At 38.9% G+C, this 25,621-nt stretch overlaps 1 protein-coding gene across 8 annotated transcripts in view; it reads right to left on the bottom strand.

The window, feature by feature from the left end:
* The window catches only part of LOC127517179 (serine/threonine-protein kinase WNK2-like), a 68,930-nt gene that overhangs the window by 21,630 nt on the left and 21,679 nt on the right, over window positions 1–25,621 (bottom strand). For 7 of the 8 annotated variants that reach the window (XM_051902448.1, XM_051902447.1, XM_051902446.1 and 4 more), the window contains exons 7-24: window positions 25,291–25,510; window positions 22,845–23,091; window positions 22,580–22,686; window positions 14,891–15,523; window positions 13,314–13,859; window positions 11,483–11,593; window positions 8,614–8,877; window positions 8,044–8,093; window positions 7,783–7,942; window positions 7,032–7,148; window positions 5,453–5,623; window positions 4,306–4,357; window positions 4,145–4,219; window positions 3,231–3,823; window positions 2,500–2,557; window positions 1,436–1,509; window positions 1,223–1,354; window positions 73–440 (exon numbers count right to left, since the gene is read on the bottom strand). In XM_051902448.1, the coding sequence (XP_051758408.1) occupies window positions 73–440; window positions 1,223–1,354; window positions 1,436–1,509; window positions 2,500–2,557; window positions 3,231–3,823; window positions 4,145–4,219; window positions 4,306–4,357; window positions 5,453–5,623; window positions 7,032–7,148; window positions 7,783–7,942; window positions 8,044–8,093; window positions 8,614–8,877; window positions 11,483–11,593; window positions 13,314–13,859; window positions 14,891–15,523; window positions 22,580–22,686; window positions 22,845–23,091; window positions 25,291–25,510 (3,978 nt within the window). The remainder of the gene's footprint in view (window positions 1–72; window positions 441–1,222; window positions 1,355–1,435; window positions 1,510–2,499; window positions 2,558–3,230; window positions 3,824–4,144; window positions 4,220–4,305; window positions 4,358–5,452; window positions 5,624–7,031; window positions 7,149–7,782; window positions 7,943–8,043; window positions 8,094–8,613; window positions 8,878–11,482; window positions 11,594–13,313; window positions 13,860–14,890; window positions 15,524–22,579; window positions 22,687–22,844; window positions 23,092–25,290; window positions 25,511–25,621) is intronic. The other variant, XM_051902453.1, reaches the window with a different exon arrangement.

Genomic DNA, 25,621 nt, shown 5'->3' with positions numbered 1-25,621 from the left:
CACTGATGAATTGTGCATAAGACCAAGAACCTGTTTTAAAAAGTTTTCACTCATCAATGTTTCTTTACTCACTTCTCTCTCAGCTTCTGTAGCTCTCGTTTCATGTCAGCGTCCTCAAATTCAGAGTCATTATCACTGCTGACGTAAGCAGAGTGGGCGTGGCTGGTGACCGACGGGGCGTGTCCGTTCACCACAGGACACGTGGGCGAATCGGAGCTCTGCACACTGCTGCTGTGACCCGAGCGCCGGAGGAAAGCCACCGCCCGCTTCATGAAGTCTGATGGGGCCGGAGCTGGAGACGAGGGCTTGACGGACGGAGCCTCGCTCGGATCCTCCTCTCCCGTGTCTGAGGACAGGCACTGCATCGTCCCGTCAGCTGACAGAGAGCTCTGAGCACAAGGCATTGTGGGTTTGGCCTCTGGAAAGGAAGTAGATGTGTCCTGAAAAAGAAACAAAAACAAAAAACAAAATGTAAATGTACAACATTGACAAGCTATGTAAGAATCCAAAACAAAGAACAGTTTATGAAAATAACTCAAATTAAGTCTAAATAACCGAAAATAAATGTAATAAATAAACTAAAATAAATAAATAATGATGGAAAGGAATAAACTGATAATGAATGAATGATTGAAACATACATACAACTAAAACAAATAAATAAAAAATAATAATAAATGCAGGAATGGATGATGAATAAATAAATAAATAAATAAAGAATAATGATGGATTAATAAATAAAGAATGAATAGTAAATGAAGAATGAATGAATGAATGAATAAATAAATATACAACTAACTAAATAAAGCTTGAAGGACTGAATTAAAGAATGAATGAATGTGTTTGGGATGTAATACTGTGCAGTACATGTGAAACTATCATTTCATAAAGTAGTGTGCTACACTGGTGTCACATGACTTCAATATTCAGAGAGTGGCTTCCTATAAACACACTTATTTTTCATTTATTCTCCAATTTTTGGCGCAAACGTCTAAACTTCTGACAGATCAAATAACGAGTCAAAAAAAGATATTAAATCCTGACTACAGTTTCTCCCAGGTCACATTGGAAATGAAAGGTCAAGCGCATTGCATTGTGGGATACACTATTCTGCACAGTGTGCTCTGTTGTGTACCACATATTCTGGCAGGCATGTTTAGAGGTCTTTTGGTGTTGCATGAATACCGTACACAATATACATCACACACAAACGCAGACGGACCTGATATAAGTCCGGAGGGGCCGAGTAACGCTTGCTCGCTGACTTTGACCTGTGTCTGTTCTCAGATTCCAGATCCATCACATCATCTCCTCCGCCATCATGAGAAGACGCGTCTGAATCAGTCGGCACCGTCTACAGCACACAAACTCACAGCGTCAGTGAACTGAGGAGCAGCAGATGTACAGAAATAACAGTCAATCACAGGCTGGTCACCTGGAAGTGGCTCTTGGACGCGTGTGTGCCTGAACCGGCGCCGGAGTCTGACCTGCTCAGGAGTCTTTTGAAGGCTGATGGAGAGAGAAAGAGAGACTTTTAAAACTCTTTATTTAAACAATGTGTTCCAAAATACAAAAAAAAAAAAAAAAAAATTTAACACTGACAACACCAATTACATCATATAGTCCCATCTTCACAGAGTGTCAATAAAGCACCACTCACACACACCATTTGAGCTCAAATTCAAGTAAATTCCTCGTGATTTGACTAGATTTATATTCCACTTTCATTCTAGATTCAACCGAAGCAGTAAATATTCGCCCCTCAGCAGCTGTTCTACAGCTCTTCAATACACTAATTTAGCATGGCCAACTATAAAAGTACACTGTTCTCTGTGTTTTCGAATACTTGCATTTATAAATAAAAAGCGTTTAATAAAAACAAAACCCAGATTTCCAAGTATTCTTTCCAATTAGGGTTGTAACGGTATGAGATTTTCACGGCATGATAACAGTCTCCAAAAATATCACGGTTTCACGGTATTAAACAATCAATTATTATTATTATCATCATCAATTAAAATGACCAAAAATGAATGAAAACATTCTGTTTTTTGTTTGTTTGTTTTTTGGGTTAAACAAATGCTTTATTATAACAAACAAAAGCATTTGTTTGTTTTGTTTATTCAAATTTCAATAATCAAAAACATATAATCAATTAAATTTAATAACTAATTATGGGTTTGATTAACTTATATTTACACTGTGTCCACATTTTTTGCAAACTGGATATCTATCCTTGAGGACAACCCCGTTTGTTTTTTCTATATCCAAAGTAGGAGTTGCAAAGACTAATTGACTTTAATGCTCTGACGTCGACTAGTCACTGGTCATGGCCTATAGAAGGCGCAACAGAATAAAAACCGTCTTTGAAGTTGACAAATAAATGCATACTCTGAGAGAGCTCCACAAGACATGTTTGATTATACCATCTGGATGCTCAATGTTGATCGGTGAATGCACGTCGTTTAACCCCTAATTCACACACACACACACACTTACGGGCAACAGCAGAGTCACTCAAGGTCCCGAGACTGTCAGACCTCTCTGGAATCTGAGGCTAAAAGAGACAGAATAACTGAAATTAAATCTGAGAAACACATTACAACAAAAATACAAACAAACAACATTTATACCAATGTATGAGACATCTTAAAACAAGACTTTATTTAAAGGCTCATTGTTAAGAAAAGGCCATATTATTTAAGTGTATTAATTTAGCATTTGACTTTATCCAAAGTAAATAAAAATTGAGAACAAAAGCAAGTGATTCATGATGATTTTATAGAGTTATGAAATTATTGTCTTTCCCAAACGCAGATCTGAAACACTGCATCCGATGGCTTTTTGGGTGCTATTAAGCTGCATTGTGCCATCAAGCAAAATTAATAAAAATAAATATGTATTATGTGCATATAACTATGTATGTATGTAACTAATACATATGGAACTATTCCTTCAGAAAGTAACAGGGCTGATGGGAACAGGATGACAGTTGTGCAGTTCATTTGGCCATTTCTACCCTTCATGACACTGTGAAATAATAGTCAGAAAAATCTTTTTTTTTTTTTTTAAATGGCTCATATAGTATGATATAGTGAGAAAATAGGGACCCTGTAAACAGAACTGTTTATTTTTTATTCTTTTTATTTCATTTTATTATCAGCTATTAATCTTGACAAAACAGGCTGCCAGCGAATAGTGAGAGTGAAAATGAGGAGGATTGACTTTACCAGTTTCTCAGCTTTCCTCACGGCCCCATCGCTGCCCTGGCTGTCTGACAGCGGCGGTGACCCGGGCGGCTCGGAGGCGGAGCTCGTGGTTTGCGAGGGGTGGTACTCCTGGTACAAAAGGTTTCGGAGTTTCTCATCCAGAGTCTTTATTGTTCTGTCAGCGAACTCCAGCCGGGGCGGCCCCTCGCCGTCAGACTCGGCCGGCTGCACCTGCGCCGCTGTGGCGTGCTGCGGCTGATGGGTGGGGCTCTGAGGCTGTGACTGGCTGCTGCTGACAGCAGCTTGTGGAGTGGGCGTGGCAAAGGGCTGCTGCAGCACCACGGCTGCCGTCTGGCTGAGGGGCGGCTCTGCGCTCGGGCTGCTGTCATGACCCACGGGCTGCTGAGGGGATTCGTCGGCTTTCTGAGCGGTGACATCGAGAGAAGCAGGAGGCGCAATTGGGCAGCATGGGATATCAGAAACCATAGAAACACCCGGCGGACGGGCGGGCTGAGAGCTCTCAGAGAGAGACGCTTGTGGCATTGATGGCTGTTTCTGCAGAGGTTTGGCACTGCTGACATCCTGCGCTTGAGACGTAGAGGAACTCTCTGGGTCTGGAGGAAAGCAAACGCATACACACACATATATCATTTTAAAATATATTGTTTTAAGTTTGCAATAAACTTAATATATATTTTATCAACATTTTAAATGAGTTATTTTATAGTTTTCTGACCACATTGACATTTTTTCTTGTTTGAATCATACATTTTAAACTTTGGACAAGTCATTTTGCTTCTCCAGTAAATGTATCTTGATTTAAGAATGTTTAGATATTTGTACTGGAAAACAAGACAAAAACACTGAGGAAGAACATGATTTTTTGCAGTGACTATAACAGAGTGTGTGGTATTAGTTGATGTGTGGTGTATTACTCGTCTCTTCTCTGTCAGGCGCGGCCGTCTCAGCCACAGGACAGATGATGAACCAGCGCTTTCCGGTGTGAAGCACTGTGAATCGAGGAAGACTGTGGGTTTAATGCTCATACTACAGTCATTACAGTCAGACCTGTAGAACGTGAGAGTCTTAGTCTTACCGTTCTGTTTGTAGACTAGCTGGTCAGACTGCGTGTCCTCAGGTTTTGACCTCTGAATACAGAAGACAACAAGTTCAGTTCTGTGTGGTGATGACAGAAATCGCACACTTCACCTTTACATTTACACAGTAAAGTACAACAGGGCTGAATGAGCACCGAGGCAAAAGGCAGATTTTATTCTCCTCTAAACCACTAGATGGCACAAAAAAACAGTGTGATGACTAGTGATGGGAGAAACGAAGCTTTTCAAAGCTTTGAATCAATTGAACCAATTGCTTCGTAAAATGATTCACTGTTTCGAAGCGGTCGAAACGCCACACGCTGGTAACCCTTGCTGGTCAGAAGAGTGTAAATACAACAAACATGCATAAAAACACCTTTTACAAACACACTGCAAATGTTTTATTGGAAGTAAAAGCATCTAATAAGATTAAATATCAAGTGTCTGTATGTGTTCTTTTATCAATTTCTAGAGCTTGCTTTGTTTGTTTCATGGATGGCTCAGCTAAACAGGCCAATAAGAGACTATTAACTACTATTATTCCTTTAATTATACTAATGTCTCATTAAAACATCTACAAATGTTTAAAACTGATCAGAGATCAGATAAAAACCACAGACTCATGATTCATGGGTTCACAGAGATCATCGCCCCCCAGTGGTGAACCACTGAAATTTCAAAATGTTTCAAAACGTTTATGATGTAACGAAGCCTCGTTTACTGAAATCACGTGACTTTGGCAGTTTGATACGCACTTCGAACCACTGATTCGAACCAAAAGATTCGTAAAGCATCAAAGCTTCATGAAGCAGTGTTTTGAAAGCTCCTATCATTAGTGATGATGTTGCAAGATGTGCATCAGTCGACGCAGCGTTGAGTTCCCTCGAAAGGGAACATATTACTTCAGCTGAAGTATTTGTGTTTTGCCTTAACTTTCAAAGCCTCCCTCACCACCTCATACATATGATTTTTAAACAAAAAACACTTCAGAGATGTAGCAGTGAAAAGCACATTTTCCTTAAGGTGTGCCTTCAGCCCTGTTATGTGTGCAAACACAAGAACACTGTTGAAAGCTTTGAAAGCTCTCAGTTAGGACAAAAAGAGGAGTTGTACATTTTCATCCAAATCATATTTGTATTACTGAACCTGTGTGCTGGCGTCTGCGGTGACGGGCGTCTGACGGAGGGGTGAGGTCTGGACGTTGGCCTTCTCACCCTCAGCGTCCTCGCTCAGAATGTCCTCGGCTTTATCCATGATTTCCTTCAGCTGCTCGATGAACATCTCCCGCTCCAGCAACAGAATGAACTCATTCTCCACCTGGAGGAACATGAAGAACCAGCACTTTGAGGGCAGTCATCTGTGTTTCTCTCTTTAAGAAGTTTTACACAGTCTGAACATGAACAACTTTTCCCATGTCATTAAAGTACTATTGCAATAGTTCTCAACCAAAAAATGGGTCATAATTGTTTTAAATAGGCTTTTGGCAAGCAGACAACAAAACAAAACAAAACAAAAAACAAATGTGTTATTGGCTAAATGCTAAAAAACACAATGCAACTAACCACACAATTGTGCATTTATAATTGAACAGTAAATGAGAATTGTATATCTTGTGACGTTACTGTGTGTTTTTTTTTTTTTTTTTTTTAGTTAGGCCATGTGTCCTCCCAAGCTTTTTTTCCTAAGGGAGCACAGCGTACTTAAAACACACCAGAAGCACAACGAGTCACTGAGCACTTAGCAGTTTTTTCTGGCTGCCGAGAGTTGAAAAATATTTAACTCTGGGTAAAACACAGTGTCATCACTGTCACTTATTACCAGCCGTCCAATCACAGTGTAAGAGGGGTGGGACAAATATCACACCGACCAACCACCACATCTTGCTTGTACAGTGACCACAAGCACAACAATGGAACAAAATCTTTTAAAACAATAGCAAGAGCAAACACTAACATTTTGTCAACGTTTTTATATTCAGAAACAAACTATCTGAAAAATCAGATACTAGGAACTAAGGCCTAAAACTAACTTTTTGCCACACCTGCCAATGGCTGGTGACTTAAAATGAACCAGCCATGAATATACTAGTGAAAATTTACAACTCTCTATTCCAGTTTCAAAAAATACTAGTTTTTATTAAACACAACATTATTAAAGATAAAAACAAATAAAATAAAAACAAATAATCAAATCATAAGCAAAAGCTATAAATATAACAAAGATGCAAATAAAATAAACAGTGCTTTTCAGGTGCAAAAATTTAATAAAGTAAATAATGTAAAGTAACACTGCATAGTCTTCACTGTATAAATTAAACATCCTTATTAATTAATCCTTATTAAAGTTACAAAAGTGATTCAGTCAAGAGCAGCGAGGGATTTTTTTCCTTTGCCTTTTGTCATTTGATTAACATAAAAAAAAAAAACCAGACAGCAGCAGGAATATTAGGCTGCTGTCACTTTAAGATCCAATATAATGATACTGATACACATGCATTTACTTTCTCAACTGTTTACGTTCAGTTAAGATATAACCGACTACGTTTACTGGGATACTTGCTATTTTTTGGCATGATTTTGTGTGAACTGTGTGCAAGATGACTTGAAAGAGAGCTCAGTTTAGCATTCGCACACTGTCTGAGACGCGGCTCTCTGGGGGAGAACACATCAGTTTGCCAGGAGGCGCACATGGGGAGAGAACGAGACAGCAGAGCTGAAGATCTCACCATATACGTGGCAATCTCCTCTGGAGCATCTCCATCAAGGTCGAATTTAAACGTCACCATCTTATGGTTATGAGTCTCCAGTTGGCACTCCACCATCTTGTCTCCTGTGTCACACACCTGTAACAGAGTTACGCAGAATATTTCAACAGGAACATCAACAAAAAAGACCATATACATTCTTAATGCCTCTAAAAAAACCATATTGACTGCCTAATAACCAGTGTCCAATCAAATCCTGATGAATAAAATCAAACACCAGCCTTCATTATCTCAGCTAAATACTGAGTTAAACATGTTTTCTAATGTCCAAACTGGTACTGAGGTCTGAGCTTTGACCTGTGAACCACTCAAAAGGCCTGTTCGGATGGTAATTGTCTCTCACAGGGACATATTTTCAACAATTACAGGAGTTAGTCATTTTACTGCCGTCTGAATTCAGAATGTCTGTGTTTTTCTCCTAGTCAAATTACCTAATGTTTTTTGACGAACACCAAGGTTGTGTGGTGATTTAATTGCTGCCTGAATCCACATCTCTGATTTTACAAGAAGGTATCAATCCAAAAGTCATTGTGTAAATCCTTTTTGACCACTGCCGAGCACCATACAGTAACTATTGCGTTTTTTACAGACATCCTCATGAGAAACTATTACTGTCCAAACAGGTCTAAACAGTTCTAAATTTAACAAATCACTTTATTTTTGAATGCTAATATGTAAACATCATTAGTTTGACAGCGTGCTCTGGACTCACTTTGATCATGGTGAGTTTGGGTCTGTTCATCTTGTCTTGTCGGGAGCGCGTGCGCGATGATTTGCGAAGGTTCTTTCGGACTCGTGATTCACTGCGAGCTCGGTTGGAGCCCTCGTTCCCATCGCTCATCTCTTTACCGGACGTGACGTCTGAGTTTATACTGCGAAAGAGCAGAGATCCAATCATTGAGCTTCTGTAAGCACGAGGTTTGGAATTACAAAAACATGAAGATGAAACAGAGAATATGCCAATGATTTGCACCTGTCATAAGCGGATCCAGCCGGTGCTGCCTGTTTATCAGCAACATGATCCTAAAGTGCACAGAAGACAATGAATTCAATGGCAGTGACATTAGAGCTAAAAATTGCAAAACTCTAACAAGCATTAAAAACACACAATACAGTCCATTTTTAAATTGGATTAAACCTTTTGTAAGATTCTTTTTGGCACTGAATGAATTACATTTATAATCTACAATATCTCTTGGTGCCAACACAAATCCATGCGTTACTGGCACTTAATTTCCAAAAAGAATATTACCTTAATAACGTACCATCAAAACAGTTTATTGCTGTAAAAATTAAATAAAACATCTGACAAAAAGGATAATTTCTGCTGATAGTCCTTGGGTGCATGAGACCAACTGAGGGATTTCAAATCTTAAGAAAAAGCTTCTCAGGTTTCAAAATGAACCGTGAGAAAGCGCATGTTTGCAAATGGCAAAAGTACGTCCTTGAAGTGCTGAAGTAAACACTGCATGTGCTGCACACGTCACTAGTACTCCTATTTATATGGTCACTGTACTGATACACAGACTGTGGTAAGCATCACCTCAGTTAACACTTCAGCGGGACCCGGAGGAGCTGATCCACATGCACTGCTGGCACTGGCTCCTGCACTGGGAACGGTGGGTAAAGACGCTTGGCTCATGTGCTGAGGAACCTGGTTTTGGTCCACAGGCACAGCAGAGCTGAACGTGTCGAGGATGGGTCTAAAAGTCGAGAGCTGCGGGATTGTGGGAGGCAGAGGTGCATTATGGGTGCTGGACAAGTTCTGGTCCACATGAACGGTTTGGCATTGGCTGGCCAAGGATGCCTGAAAAATAACGATTTTTAAAAAAACAAATGAATGCATAAGTAAAATTCACTTATACTAAGCTCAATGAAATTTCATAAAATGTAGTTTTTTAATATGTTTTTCAAAAAACAAAACAAAAAAAAAAATCAGGAAAAGTATGACTTTTGGGTAAATACTATGAAGTATTTGAATATTAATATGAAATTAGTATGGGCATGACAATTATTTGATTATGGATTTGAATATTTGGTAACCATTCAATTTGATTATTTTGGAACAATTCTACAGTATTATTTTCAGCAGACCCAACATGCCAGGTGTTGTATTTAAAGTCACCATGAAATCATGATCATGACACTTCTTTTTTTTTTTTTTTTATAGAATATCGCAGTGTTTATTATTATTGATTTATTAGTGCACATCATTATTATTTTAAATTCATGATCCTCATAATCTTGAATCAGAATATCTTCTCCTCCCTCTTGCAGCATCTCTTCTCTTCTCTGATGTCGAGGGCGGGGCAACCTGTCACTCACATGAGATCCACCAATAGCAAACCACAACCATCCAATCAATTCCCCACAGACAAAATCAAGCCCCGCCCTACATTTGTTCTTGTTTGAGAAGCTTTCACTCAGATACACGACACAATAGAAGAAAAGACCAGTTTCATGCCAACTTTAAATGTACTGCGATATCAGCTTCACATGCCATTACGAGGTAGATGCATTCTGAATAAACGACATGCGGGTGATTAAATGAAAGAATTGTCATTTTGGGGTGAACTATCCCTTTAAGACCTATCCAAACAAACTGATTTACTCTACCTGGATAGGCGGAGCTCCGACACACATAGAGGTGGGATTTGGAGAGGGATGGCGCACTGTGGGTGTGGCCTGACTGTGGGAATGTTGGGAAAGAGTGGCCATGGAGTTTACAGTGGGCTGTTGAGCCACAGAATAGGTCTGCTGGTACTGGTGAATTGTGGGCACTGGAGCAGCGAAGGGTGGGACAGACATTGTGAGGGAATAGGGGAGGTGGAGGACAGGTGGGGATACTGGGTTAGCGCAGAACTCTCTATCTGTGAACACGACATTGGTGAGATGTCAGGGTGTGTTGGGACCGGCAGACTGAGGGACGACTGCACAGAGGGAAAGCAGGTGGGGTATGAGTCACATCCAGGAAGAGGAATCCCAGCTGACTGAGCCGTGTTAAGGGAAGGAAACTGGAGGAGGAGACAAAAGGGCATTGTAGCATGGGAGGAATTAACCACCATCAAGAACAGAATGTCAAAGCTCCTTCGTACAGCGGACCGTTTTTTACAAAAATCAAGCATCTGAGCCTACTTCTACATTAATCCAGATTAGTGCTGTCAAAAATAATGATATTTCAATATGTATCAATACTGAAATATCTGAAACCGTTCCAATACTCCTTTTCTGCAGTATCGATACACCGATAGTAGCTGTGCGTTCTCACTCTCTCTTCTCTCTGACGGTGAATTGACACACACCCGCCTCCTGTCATTCACTCGTCTTTCGCTCCAGTTGAATAGTGCTTGTATTGCACATAATTTTACTCATTCCCGCAGGTTTCATGCTCACACCATAAGCGCGTGCACCACTGATCTATATAAGTGTCGCGCACATAAAGCCATCTCTCAAACAGCTTCGCGAGTACCAAATTGACTTCTTTTTCGTGGCTTATTGCACTTAAACGATCAAATACATACAAAATGATGTCAAAATGCCAATCGTGCCGAGTATTCAGGTAAATACAGTCAGTTTTGGAACAAATAGTTGAGAGAAAATGCATATTGTGTACCAGTATATTGGATCTGTGCATCAGCTCTTTAAAGTGACAGCAGCCTAATAAACCTGCTGCTGTCTGTCGTGTTAATCGAATATCGATTTTTTTTTTTTCATGTTTCATATCAAAGTTGGAAATTCCAGTATCGTGACAACACTGACCCAGATACATTTGAAAGCACCATTTTCATTCCAAAATGCTTTCCGTCCACTCTAGCGTTTCAAGCTTTTTCCAAAAGTTGCTTATCCACACTGAAATGTCAGAAAATGCCAAAATCATCTTACTGCGCATGTGTAAAACATAAAAGAGATACAGAGAGACCTAATATAATAAAAGTTCTCATGCTGTTCTTCTGGCACAATCTTTTTATTAGCAAAATATCTCACCACTTACTAGTGCACCCACTCAATCGCCACTCCAAGCGGTCTGAAATGCAGTCGCCCCCATGTTTTGCCACAGGACAACAACTGCAGTACATTTTCTGACATCTTTGCAGGAATGTAATATGAAGAGTCTATCTTTAGCCACACTCTGAAAGTGCACAGCACACAGCAGGCAGATACTGTTATATCTACTGGTACAATATGAGTCACGCTTAAACATGTCTCGTTGTTTTTTAATACCTCCGTTTTCACAGTCGACACTACAAAACGGTATTTTCAAATGTATTCACGTGGGACAGCATCTTTAAAAAGCTCTGTTTTTGCACAGCTCAGTGTGGATGAAAGGGCAAAACAGAGAAAAATAGTTTCAAATGTATCCAGATTTGTGTAGACGTAGCCTGAGAAGGTAGAAGAGTCGGCAGTAGGTGTACCTGTGAGAGGTAAGCTGCCGCCTGTGGAGGGGGTGCAGGTTGTGTCAGGACACTGGAGGTGGATTGTCCTCCTTGCTGCCAGCTGTCCATTAGTTGTGTCTGAATGGTGAGCTAACGTGATAGAATGAGAGAGAAATACAAGTGTGCAAAGAGAAAAACAAGATGTAGGTTATCATTTTGTCTTATTCTTGTCTGTTCATTGTCAGTCTATTCTACAGTAGAGGTGTCCAATCCTGCTATTGGAGATCTACCTTCCTGCAAAGTCCAGCTCCAAACCCTAAACATCTATGCCTGCTAATTAAGATCTTCAGGAACACATAATTACTGACAGCCATGTTTTGTTGCACTCTGTAGGACAGAGATCTTCAACCCTGCCCACTGTCCTGCAAGGTTTATTTCCAACCTGCTTCATCACATCTGCCAAGTAATCGTAAAGAACTTGATTAGATGCTTTATGTGTGTTTTATTAGAGTTTGAGCAGAACCCTGCAGGAAAGTGGGTCTCTCTGCTGTAGGAAGGTAGATCTACAAGAACAGGATGTGTGTGGCGGAATAAACTGTTAAAACATTAATGAAATGAGCTTCCACAGTGTTGCATGCTGGTCTATTATTGTGGTGGCATTGACTACACAACTACCCAACCCTAAACATCAAGAAAATCTGAAAAACTGTGTTTGTTTGATGTAGCCATGGTGGTTCACAACTCTGGCCCTCCAGGTCCGCTTTCCTGCAGAGTTTAGTTTCAACTAGAGGATCTGAAAACCCAAGGTCCGACCTGAGACCTGAGCGGGTTCGGGTCCAAAACTTCAACGAGCGCCTCGGACACGGGTCGGGTTCAGTATTAGTAGCTTCGGGTCTCAGGTAATTTAAAATAAATGTGCTTTTTCCGAATGGACCCGAGAAGACCCGAATTCTTTTAAACTATGTCAGGCATTTAATAAATTGTATTATTTAAAACAATTATATGACAACGTTATCTCACTTTTTCTAAGTTCTCTTTGAATCCATGCTTCTGCATGCAATGGACTCCATATGCATGGTTGCTTCCGCATTTAGACTTAGTTGCTCCATTTTTTCCATCCTATAGCTATGAGATCCAACAGGAAAAGCCACTTGCTTCATTATGCTGTGTGTTCATGCAGGGCTTTTCTTTTTTTGTGTGCAGAAGCCCTTCGCTGGAGATGATGTAGCCTAAATAGTGTTGCAGACAACACTAGCAAATCCAAATCCACTGATCACAATTGAAAGCCAAACTCAGAAATAACTTGTATCCATCAGGCAGGCAATAATATAAAGTATAACTAAATAAATGAAAGTAATGGAGCACTAGAGTTACTACTAGAGTTACATGCAGGTGACTCTGATCAAGGTTGGCGCTAAATAAGAGATTGCCTTATTATTGGGGAAAACGAGGGTCCATGGCTCAACCATCACAAAAAGCGTAACAGCTAACTTGGATCAAGTGTGCCTTGATAACCAATAACATTACAGCATTGAATTTCACTCAGAGTTGACATCCGTTAAAAAACTTCTCTGTTCTCCTTCCCTGCATAACGCAGCGTTATGCTATTTTTTTGATAAAGTGGCTTTGACTTAAGGTTTCCCCTAAAGCAGCTTTGACTAAACTTTGCAGGAAAGTGGATCTCGGGGGCCAAAGTTGAGAACCCCTAATTTATACAGCATGCAATATAGACTGTGACTCACATTAACAGATCCATTAGCTCAGTTAGCCAATAAATAAATAAGCCAGTGTATAAATTGAATCAGCCATATTGCAAGTACACATTTGGTAGATAAGATACCAGTTTTGCTGAAAGTTGAAACAAGTGTACCTGTTGGAAAGATGGTGCAGGGCCTGCCTGGTTCAGATGCACAGGAGTAGATTGCTGCACATTTGAGAAGTCGTGGAGTTGCCCATCTGTTGTGGCGATCGCAGGTGTTTGCTGCAAATGGTGTAACGCAGGTGTTTGTTGAGGCTGTGCAAGTGCTGATGAGACTCCAGAGGCTCCACTCTGAAAACTCTGATCTGCAGGCAGCGCTGCTTCTGTTTTAGATGGGATAGCTGTGACTACAGGTGGAAATGTTTGTGCATTGGCTAGCTCTGCTGCAGCAGGATGGTAACTTGGAGCTATGGCAGGCTGGTGCAACCCTGCAGGTTGGTGCACATGGGTCTGTGCGTTTGACTCTGCAGTCTGACCTGTCGATGGATTCATGGCTTGTGGCGCCACCAATATGCCTTGCAGAAGTGCCAGCGGCTGGGGAGTGGACAGAACCTGTCCAGTGGGCTGTGCCGGGGTCTCGGAGGACGCAAGAGGGTAAGGCTGCACGTGTTGAGCTGTGGAAGGTGCCGCCTGACTTTGGACTCTCAAAATGGCAGACTGCAGAAGAGTAAACAAACTAATGAAAACCACAAACACATCCATTCCATACACAAGCCCCGTTTATTAAGATGCGTTTTGGTCGATCGGATCACAAGTGGACGATGCTAAATAGTGGTGTAAACGGGGTCTAAAACGTTTTGAGCTTGTCTACTTTCAACCACTTCCAGAGGCAGTCAAAAATGCACTGCTTTCGTAGTGTAGACAACTCATGTGGTCGAATGTGTTTGAACAGCCACAAAGGACTGCCTATTCTCTGTGTACTGACCTAATGCGTAAACATTATGGGAAGCGCTCTAACCAGATGGGATTTAAACTTTGTCGACTGAAGACCCAAGTTTGGTTTGAAGATGAAAAATGTACCAAGCACAACGTTCTCTCACCATTCCTGATTTCTAACACACACTCACAGTGTTCGGCATGATCTTGCGTCTGTCAGAGCAGAAACAAAAGCTGATGCTCTCCGTGTTTTTATCCGTCGTTTTCGGGTGCATTCATATGTAAATTCCGCATGCTTATTTTGTCCATTAGATCAAAAGTTCTGAAAAAAAAAAAAAAAAAACGGTACATTTACTCGCCCATAGACCCTCCCCTCAAAGAAATCAGGACAGAAGTGTCTCCCTCGTCCACTTGTGATCCAATCGACCAAAACGCATCTTAATATCAGCTGTAAACAAGGCCACAGACGTTTTTACAGTGAGTAATATGCAGGCATGCAGTGCAGATCACATGTTAAGTGATAATGAAAGCATGAAGCAATTCGGTTAGCAGCATGACGTCAAGCACATTGTAAGCGTGGTTAATGGGAAGGTTTTGAGGGGGACTGTTGGGTCTTCCTCTGTTAGAGAACAGCTGTACCTGCAGGACTCGGTGAGTATGGTTACAGAAGTGGAGAGGAGAAGAGCGCATTAAGATTTGAGCATATTAGACTAAGTCCTAGAGGCACTTGGGAGCAACAGCAGAGCCACCGCAAAGGACGGAGAAACCAGAGCATTTCCTCAACAAGCAGCAGCAGTAGTGGAGTGACCTACCACATGAGCCCGAGAGTGTTCGCCAACACAAGAACTCGCTCTGCGACGTGATGCCACTTCATTGCCAGATGGCTCCGTGGCCTGCCCCTCATCGCTGTAACTGCGAGTAGGCCGACAGGACCCTCTTTCTGGCTTGGTCAGTGGGGCTCTTAGAAAGGCAGGAGCAGGCTGAAGATTGTGGCCTGTGATGCTCTGCAGAGATTTGTTGAGCTGGGAGAGGTCAGAGGTCTCATTGACAGAGCCCCTGCGAGCCCCTGTGGCAGGAAGCATAAGTGAAGAATAAGGTGAATGTCTTCCATCTGCACAAGTCCCAAGTAGGAATAGTGACAGGCAGCAGGCCTGACAAGGGGACGGTGGCCGATGAGTGGCGTGGTTTAAAGAAAGGCGACGCTGTCTCACCGCTGAGACAGACTCCTCCCCCTTTGTCTCAGAGGATGGCTCCACTGATGTGTCGCTATAGCGGCGAGTCGTAGCAGTTGAAGGTACAAACAACAAATTCTTAGAGCAAGAACTTTTAAATCCTCTTTCCGTCAACTCTGATTGGTCTGGTGGTATTTGAAGGAAGGAAGGACTTGTGGGTCGGAGATGCTCATGGCTTAAGTCATTAACAGAGGAGCTTGCATGACGCGCACCCTGGAAAAAAAAGCCACTTCTCCAAATGAAATGACAAACAAGAATCTCTAACACTGAGAAAAGAATATACAACAAATAAAGGACACATCAAACATTTTTACATTGGTGTTTTTGGGCATTTCTTTTCTTTAGCCATTTTATTACCAGCCAGGTACATCTGATTATTTATAAACACCTCTCCTCAACAAGCTGCATGATTTGAGGAATCACTCATGTCTGGAGCATAAACCAGTGTGAGCAAAAATTAAAGGCCCGTTCACACCAAGAAAGAAAACTATAAAGATAATAATAAAGGTATAGTTCTAAAAATCATTCTGAATATAAAATAATAGCACAGAATCCACACTACAGCTATAATGATATAGAGAAATGATATCGTTGGGATCACTTTCAGAACAATTTTTTCCAGCTGTTGAATGATAAAACACTGACAGCCAATCAGAATCCATTCTAATTTAAGGGCTCACGCATTTAAAATGGCAGACGACACTGTGGAGAAGTTAATCGCAGAGGTCCAGAAAACAAGTTTGGGGTCAAGTCAAACCCCCTTTTCAAGGATACTTTAAAGAAAATGGATATATGGAAAACAATTGGTCAAACCCTCTCCAAACGGTTGAAGGTAAAAATTACAGTTTCAGTGCAGCTTCAAAGGGCTTTAAATAATAGATGTATATACTTTATATAAACAAATGATCGCCTTCAAGTGGTTCCGCCAAAACCGCACTTAAAAAAACAGAACTGGCGCCACGTTCATTCCCAAGTTAAATAGGGAAGTGTAGGACATTCAGTATAAGCTTTTTGAAGAATACGGAAGTGCGATTTTGGCGGAATCACTTGAAAGCGATCGTTTGTTTATATAAAGCGCATACATTTTAAAAAAAAAATTAGAAAATGACATATCGTTTCACTAGATAAGACCCTTATTCCTCGTCTGGGATCATGTAAAGCCCTTTGAAGCTGCACTGAAACTGTAATTTTTACCTTCAATCGTTTGGAGACCATTGAAGTCCACTATAAGGAGAAAAATCCTCGAATGTGTTCCTCAAAAACCTTCATTTCTTTTCGACTGAAGAAAGAAAGACATGGACATCTTGGATGACAAGGGGGTGAGTAAATTATTCTGAAATTTTAATTGGAAAGTGAACTAATCCTTTAAGGCTAAAGGAGTATCGGCTACTTTGAAGGGCTCGCGCGCTCAACTGTGCACGAGATGGAGCGGGACGCGGAAATTGAAGTAAGGCCTGTACCCGCGCCTTAAGACAACTTTTATTTTCTTTCACACACACACACACAACACAGAGAAACAACTTTACCAGGGCTCGACATACGCTTGTCCGGGACTGCGGGACAAGTGGATTTTTTTTTTTTGATGTGAAAGAGAATTTTACTTGCCTGACCAGATAAGTAGCTTGATTAAAATGTCAATAACAACCAAAACGAGAGAATGATTAATTTAGCTTAAGTGGCAATAGTGGAAGTAGATAGTAATATATGTAGCCTAATGTAGGCTATATCTATTGGCGGTGATAGCCTATTGCGCACGTGACCTCTTGAGGAGAATTCAAAACAAATGAGCTCTGCTCACACAAAGAAACTCAGTTATCATGTTGCAGTAAAAATTCAATATGTGGGTTTTTTATAGCTAGCTATTTACGACATATGAAAAAGTTAAGCATCACACGACCGAAAGTGCTGAATTCCTGAATATAACCTTGATTGAAATTGACACTAATTTCATACAACAGTTCAATAAACAAGTAGTTATTATTAATCACTTACGTTTTAGCAGCGAAAATATAGTTCCAAACAAGGCAGAATCAGCGCATCTCGCAGCTACGCTCAGCCGTTTTGAATGATTCAGCGTTTTGAACGAATCGGTTGAGTGAAGATTCAATGGCCCAATCATAAACAACTGCTTCATACTTGATTCAGCCTTTTGAATGAATCGTTTGAATAAATGAATCAGTGGGTCACTCATTAAGACGGTCTCTTGCCGCCATCTACTGGCGGTTTAATTTCATGTTTAAAAGTATAAATTTCCCACCAACATTTCTTATTTGTATATTCAAAAATATTTAAAGAATCTCATAACATTATTGAATGCAGTTGTACTTTTTTAGTGTAAATTATTTAACTTGTTAACAGCCCTATAGTGTCTTACTATTTTAATTTATCAAATGTAAGAATTTGAAATAAAAGATTAAACAAATTTAATTAGATTGGGGGAGGGGGGAAATGCCTTTTATAAAGGTTAATTAATTAATTAATATTATTATTATTATTATTAATTAATTAAGGAATTATTATTATCATTATTATTATTATTATTATTATGTAAGGAATATAAATAAAATACCCCCAGGGTAAATAACATAAATATGAAGATTTAAATATATCACTGCTGATAAAACACTGATGTAAATGTTGCTTGTTTCGGAATAAATTATATTTACAACATACAAAAAAATCCTTTTCTTTTTTTCCCCCAGGCAAGCTACTTTTTTTACTCTGACAAGTAAATGACCAATTTAGTTGTCCAAAGGACAAGCACAAAACAAGGCTTAATGTCGACACAAGCCTACAGAAAGATTTTATTGTCATCTGATGTAGCTTTGCACATTACCAGCATCTATAGAATGATTTTGATCAGAATTTTAGTGTTCATAGCAGAGGGCTCTCTCAACTTGTTATATTTTAGTTTGTCATTTGATACGATTTTGTAGTCTTCGCATGCACGTGCACCCCTGAAACCACAGAGACCCCCCACATAACAAATCCCAATTTAACCCCCGCAATGTGGATAAACATTCACAGCCACGATGTACAGACCACTCAAAGATATAGAAGAAAATGAATAAGAACATTTTGGATCAATAAACCTTAAATATATATATATAAATAACTGCAGAAAGGCCACACTGCAGATGGATAGGCCTATGCATTTCACATGTCGGCAAATCAAATTAAATCGGCTAAATTGCCTGTGCGAGCAAGCTAATCTACAGCGCAACATCGATGCACCAAAAAACAATCAAAAATTAATTTACAGAATTGACTTAGAACAGAATATACCGTTCTAATAAATGAAAATAATTAAAATGAAATAGTCATAAGTCACAAGTGCAAAATGCCTAAAGTGCAGGGGAATATATATTCAAAACACAAGCCACAAATAGTTAAATTAGATAACCCAGAGTGATCAATAAATAAATTAAAATGAAAGAAATTATTAAAATAACGAAAGTATAGCCAGAATCGTCAACTTTGCCACTCCAGTTTAGTGAATAAACACTAAACTGGAGTGGCAGTCTTTTTAGCTAAACATTCAAAGCATCCAAAAATCAAATTAGAACCGACTGAAATGTTATGAAATCACTTGTACCCTACCTGATCGAGAGAGAAAAAAAATCTAGTCTTTAGCGAGCTAGTCAGCTCGATAACGTTGGCCGCAGAAGCAATAGGATCCAGCTGCAGACCCGCCGTTTCAGAACCGCCGCCACAGAACGGAAGTGAGGGGCGGGGCTTAACACTCATGTTTGCGCTACACATACATGTCATTTTCTTTTGTTAAAAGTTGTTTTTACATGGATTTTGATCGGATCGATGTCTACAACATTTAACAACAATACTTTTAGATAAAGTCACTTTTCAGTTCATATAATATGCATAAGATATCATGATGTACAAAATTTTAAAACTGCCTATTGGTCATGCTTAATGTCAATGAATGAATACAAACACAGTAGTTTATACTTCGAGGATATAGGCTACAACTATACGCCGTTTTTATTTTAAAAAATAAAAAAATAATATAATTAATGTGTGTTGAAAAGTGTTTCCCATTTGACTATATGTGATAGTATTATTTCCTTCATGTTCCAAATAATACTTAACGACACAGAGTTTGAGAAGATTTAATGTTAATGGTTACAAACACTTTAGTTATTTGTTTACTTCAACGATACTACAACTATACAAGTTTTTTGTATTATTTCAAACATATTAATAAATGTGTAACATGTAAAGTGTTTCCCATTTGACTGTATATTTGATCGTATTATTTCCTTTATGTTCAAAATGTTACAAATAATACTTAGATTATGTAACGTAGGCTATTTGATGTCAAATAAAAATAACCATTTAAAAAAAAAAAAAAAAAAAGCCTTGAACAAGTGATATGTGTGTTTCTCTGTATGAACACAAATAGGATATTTAAAAAAACATTTCTAAAATAATAGGCTTAAAACATTTAAACTGCTCATAACAAAATAAAAACAAGCAAACAACAAATAATCTTAAAACACTTGAAAATTATAAGCCCATAGCATTTCTGCAGGAAAAACCTCTTTTCACCCCTGAAAACGAAATGAATAATTGTTTTATTAATTAATATTTATTTAATAATTTAATATTAACACGATAAATGTCTTTGACAAATGCAAAAAAAAAAAAAAAAAAAAATCTTTAATGATAAAATGTGAAAGACCTGAACAGATTCAATAGCCTATATCAGATAAACACTTAAAGGTGCAATATGTAAAAAGTTTGTCCACTAGAGGACGCTAGAGGCCTATTCAAGACAAAGGTGTAGCTTGATGACGCCAAGTTTTTCGAGCGGAATCTTGGGACATGTGGTCTTCAACTCAACGGACAGTGCAAAAGAATAGAGATAGGACTTGGGAATAAATCATGTTCATGGATGCGATTATTAACGTTACTGTAGTCTGAAGCAGAGCAGGACCGAGTGTTGTGGGAGCTGAACGAGGCCGCTGGAGCGATTGCGCAACACACGCCTCACGAGCAGCGGGACTTTTATTATGACACAGTCGCCGGCGCCGCTTCCGCTTTTCTGGTCATGAGTATGAGGTAACACAGCTCTGTTTATCATATTAGATACATTTGAGTGTGTTGAAAATGATGTTATAACGTTACTCTGTGCGTTCGCTCGGCGGCTGCTGTGAGACACTGTTACACACTGCAGTAAGATAGATCGATTTTAGAATATCATATTAAATGCTGGATGGCTTGTGTTGATAAATGGCATGAAATTAATTTTAAAACATATTGTATGATGGAGAAAATTCTGTATTACTTTTACTAAAAATAAAGCTGCATCTGATTATGCTATGTTAGCTACTTCACAAAATAGTGTTTTTCTCTGAGGCATGGTAAAGCATGGTACTCGCAAAAAAATCAAGAAAATTAGATTTAAACAATAAGACTAAACGTGTTGAGCTATATAACAATAGTTAGTTTTCTGTCTATAAATATATCAAAATGGTTGTGGCCTTGTCTATTAAAAAGTGTAATATATTAAAGCGTCTTTGGTGTTTCCATGGTTTCTACAAAATAAGGGTAACGAGGGTAATGCGGGTACGACGCAATTGACAGGCGACTCCTCACACGTCCCGGATCCTTGGTTAAAATTGCAATTTTCTCACTATTTACAAATAGTTGGAAACATTTGGGATATTGTAAGTACTCAAGTGAACAAAATATATAACACTGACCTAGTGGTTTTTGGATATTTTACTGCAAAATTCTTACATATTGCACCTTTAATATAAATATAAATATAAATTCGTTCACCACATCATGACAGAAATATCACACTCTCACCGTATACACCTTCTGTTGTTAAATGTCTCATTGGCTTAAATGCATGTTTCACTTGTTCAAGGATTTGCAATGATTAAATTCATGTAGGCCTATATTTTGACTTTAAATGCCCATACCTCCGTGTCTTTATACTATTTGTCACAAGTTCACAACGTGAACAAACATACGGAAATAATATCACATACAGTCAAGGGAGACATTTTACTATATGGTTACACATTTATTAATATATTTTCAAAATTATATTGTTAAAAGTATTTGTTCACAGTTTATAGAAATTAGTTCATGCCTTATAGACTAATAAAACATAGTTTGTATGCATTGACATGGTAATTAAAAATCCTCAATGTACATCATGATATCTTGCACATATATGAACAGAAAAGTGACTATTTAAAAGTATTGTTGTTAAATATTGTAGACATCGATCCGATCAAAATCCATATAAAAAAAACTTATATTTAACAAAAGAAAATGACATGTATGGGTAGCACAAATATGACAGTTAAGCCCCGCCCCTCACTTCCGTTCTGTGGCGGCGGTTCTGAAACTGCTGGTGCTGCGGGTCTGCAGCTGAATATGAAGCACGCCGCAATGTTTGTCCAAAGACTACAGAATAACTTAAAGGGACTTTGGTTTGTCGTTGTCGAGTGGACATGAGCTGTTGGCACAACTCGCATCTTACGTTTTTTGGATTATCTTTTACCATTGCATCCAATTCTACACTTTAGATTTTCTTATCCCAGACATTGTTAAAGATTTAATCCCTGCCGCCAAGATGCCCTCTGTCAGTCATGGATCATGGAAGTGAAACTTAAATCTGTCACAGGGGTGGTTGGATTTATTCACGCACATTAAAAATATTTATTAAAAGCTTCTTTCTTTTCACATTTTTATTTACAGCATTATCATAATAGGCTGTATATTAACCTATTGGGAGAGAACCGGTACGTCTGTGTGAAATCAGATATTGAACACCATGTCTCATAACACCTCTGCGAAGATTCGACTGTGAGATTGGTAGTCGAATCAGGCTCCTCCAATCGAAGCATCGAATCGTCGACTATTCAGGATCACCCCTAGTGTGGACGCAAATATAGTTATCATTGTTGGTGTGAACGGGCCTTAATAGTGATGCCTGCGTTAGCAAACACCACTAACAGAACAGATAAACAAACAACAGGCAATGAAAACACATGTTATGCATGCTACGCAATGAGTGCTACTTCTAGGCAAACATGAACTGGTTGATGACGAGATAAAAACACGGTCCAGTTACAAAGCTGCACAACAGTGTGTCATTATGGTCTACATTTAGTATACTTCCTCTGTATAAAAGCTACGCAAGTACAAGCATGCATGGGTATGTGATAGCAGAGGAATGCAAACTTTACACATCACCGGTATATAATCATCAGATGGGTAAGTGATACGAACCTCTTGGGTTGCGGTGGAGACAGAGTCCTGTAATGACTGGTATATGACACTGTGCAGACCGCTGCCGTGAGAGTCGGAGTACACGGTTGAACCGATGCCACTGTCAGCTAGAGGGAGACAGAGAGGAATCATGGACTAAACACAACTACTGTAACATCCCAGACAATTAATGCCACTTGTCCCTCAGGTCACATGATAGTTAGAAGATTGGATATAAGTTTGTAAGTGAGTCTGTGACAAGTGTAAGTTGGGTTCACAGGCTTACATGTGGTGGATGTGGTCCTGGCACTAAGTGGGCACACTTGCTGGTCCACCTCTGGCTCTTCGGGCTCCACCAGACAGGGTGGTTCGCAGAAGATGGGAACTGTCCCGGCTGGCACGGACGGGGCAGCAGCACCCTGCGAGGCCCTCGGCACCGTCCGCTCCCTACGCCATTTGATCAGAGCCACACGGTCACGGATAGACTTTCCCACAATCTTTGCGTCGCTCTCATGGAAGAAACCAGACTCAACCTGACAGAAGGACAAGAGGGGGCTGGTGTGAACACGCATTTTTAGAGCAGAGAGGAAGAAGTGAGGGCTCTATTTTTGGAACTGAGGGATGCATCTCGCAGAATTAAAAGAAAATTTCACAAAGACAAGCAAGTGTCTGTGGAGGAAAGCTTTAACTAGACACACACACACACACACACACACACACAGGAAAAATACGACTAATGAGAACAAGAATAATTGTAAAAAAAAAAAAAAAAAAAAAGTTAAAAAAGGCAAACTTGTGTGCAGTCTAAAATAAATTTAAATAAGTTGAAATAATATTTCATACATGTTATTTTTAGTTATAGTTTATTTAAAAAATGAATTGAATTGTTTAATTATTTTAATACATAATCAGCAATGAGAATAATCAGAATTAAAAAAAGGAAATTATGGCTGCTTTTGTTGTGATGTCTAATTAATAAATTTAAATAAATAATAATTTGAAACATAACATATATATTTCTTTTAAAAGTTACTTTTTTTTTTTTAAATAAAAATCATTATTGTATTAATACATAATTAAAACAAAAAACTATGAATTACCAGAATTAAAGAAAGAAGAATAAAGGAAATCATGGGTGTTTATAAAATAAAACAAAAAAAATGTTTGTTTTTTTTTAAATAAGCTGAAATAACATTTAATATATATTATTTTAAAAGTTACATAGTTTTTATTTAAATAAAAAATTAATTACATTGTATTATTGTAATATATAATTAGCAAAATTAATTACTTAGAATTAATTAGAATTACCAGAATCATGGTTGCTTTTGTTGTGATGTCTTTAATTTAAATATAAAATAAGATTAAATAATATTTAATACACATTTTAAAATTTACATTTTTTTTAATAAAAAAAATACAATCAGTAATGAGAAAAGAATTACCAGTTGTTTTGTTTTTTTTAGGAAATCAGTTGCTTTTGTTGTGACGTCTCTAATTGAAATAAAAAATGAGCTAAAATATAATTCGTATATATATATATATGAATTATATTTTAGCTCATTTTTTATTTCATTTATATAAATATATAAATAAATAAAATTTACAGTAATGAATTGTGGGGTAATGAATTTTCTTATTACAGAGAATTATTGTGGAAAATGTACTTAACAGTCGTAAAAAAAAAAAACAAAAAAAAAAAAACAGTAAAACTAAACAGTAATTTTGTTTTTTGTGAGATTCAGTACGCTTAAATCCATTAAGGGTTGTGTGTCAAAGGGCAAAATGGAAAGATCAATATCTGTCTGCTGAACACACGTCTGACAGGGTGAAGCGGGGAAACGTTTGTGTGAATATCACCTGACTCATTTCCCTTCAGCAAACATTCACACACATTACAATGCTCAGATTATATAACGTGATCACGGCAATAGGATTTTCCAATCCAAGTCAGGTCCAGGAGGCCAGAGACTGTACGTAAGACCATGCTTAAATATATAACCCGCACAAGAGGATTTGACTGCTTGACATAAACGTATCTTGTGTTAGGATCTGAAAACAGGTTTGCTCGTAACTGAAGCATGAGATCCAGAGTTCCACAGAAAGCGAGGGAGGCTGTTATGAATCTCGAACACAGGATGATCCCAGATCAAATCTGACCAGGAAAATGGCATGGCAGGCAGAGGTTACAAGAGGATAGAAGGGGGTTTGTTAAGTTAATAAACATCCAAATCTGGCCAGAACATTATTCCATTCAAGACCTTTCAACTGTGACTCATTCTGTTGTGTTTCATAACAGAGACGTGAAATATCTCTAGATCAGTCCATAGCTGACATACAATAGAAACAGGAAGACATCAGATTTAATGATTCTGATTGGTTGTTTTTGTAGTGTTCACATACCACAGTTAAAACTGGCTTAAAAGGTTATTTTTTAAATGAACAGCCAAAAATAAACACCTGAAGTAGAGCTGGGTTGAAAATATAGATTCTCATTTTGATGAACCAATATTGAAATTGATGTGCTGTATCCAAATGAATCGACATCAAATCGAGATCAGAATTGATTCACAATCTGGTGAATCAGAATCGAATCAAATCGTGTCCAGTTCAATTAGGAAGCTGGATTCAGATCTGGGTTGTTCACATAAGCACGACACACAACAAATTCAATTATTTATCTTCTATCTTATTGCGAGAGTAACAGCTGGCGGAGTCACTATAACACGCACCATCTCCTGCGCCACGGCTTCAGGAACCTCCTTCTCCAGGTCAAAGGTGAACTCAATGGCGCCTCCGTCCCTGTACTTGCCCTTCAGCCTGCGAGGATCCTCCACCCACAGCTTCAGCGCGATGGACGTCTTCATCCCGTCGTCTTCCTCCGCCAGCTCCACCCTCACACCCGTGTCCTCGGCGAAGAAGGCATGATTCAGCAGGTCCTTGATGGAGTACCTGTGGACAGAGCGTTGATGTGACGGTTACTGGACGGACGAGGACACAGAGGTGCTTAACCTTCAGGAAATGATGATCTATATATTATATAAGCACTATTGGTTTATTAGA

This window comes from Ctenopharyngodon idella, chromosome 8 (assembly GCF_019924925.1).
Source record: "Ctenopharyngodon idella isolate HZGC_01 chromosome 8, HZGC01, whole genome shotgun sequence".
Lineage (NCBI taxonomy): Eukaryota > Metazoa > Chordata > Actinopteri > Cypriniformes > Xenocyprididae > Ctenopharyngodon > Ctenopharyngodon idella.
The sequence above is the reverse complement of the archived record's forward strand: the minus strand, read 5'-3'. Positions and strand labels throughout refer to the sequence as shown.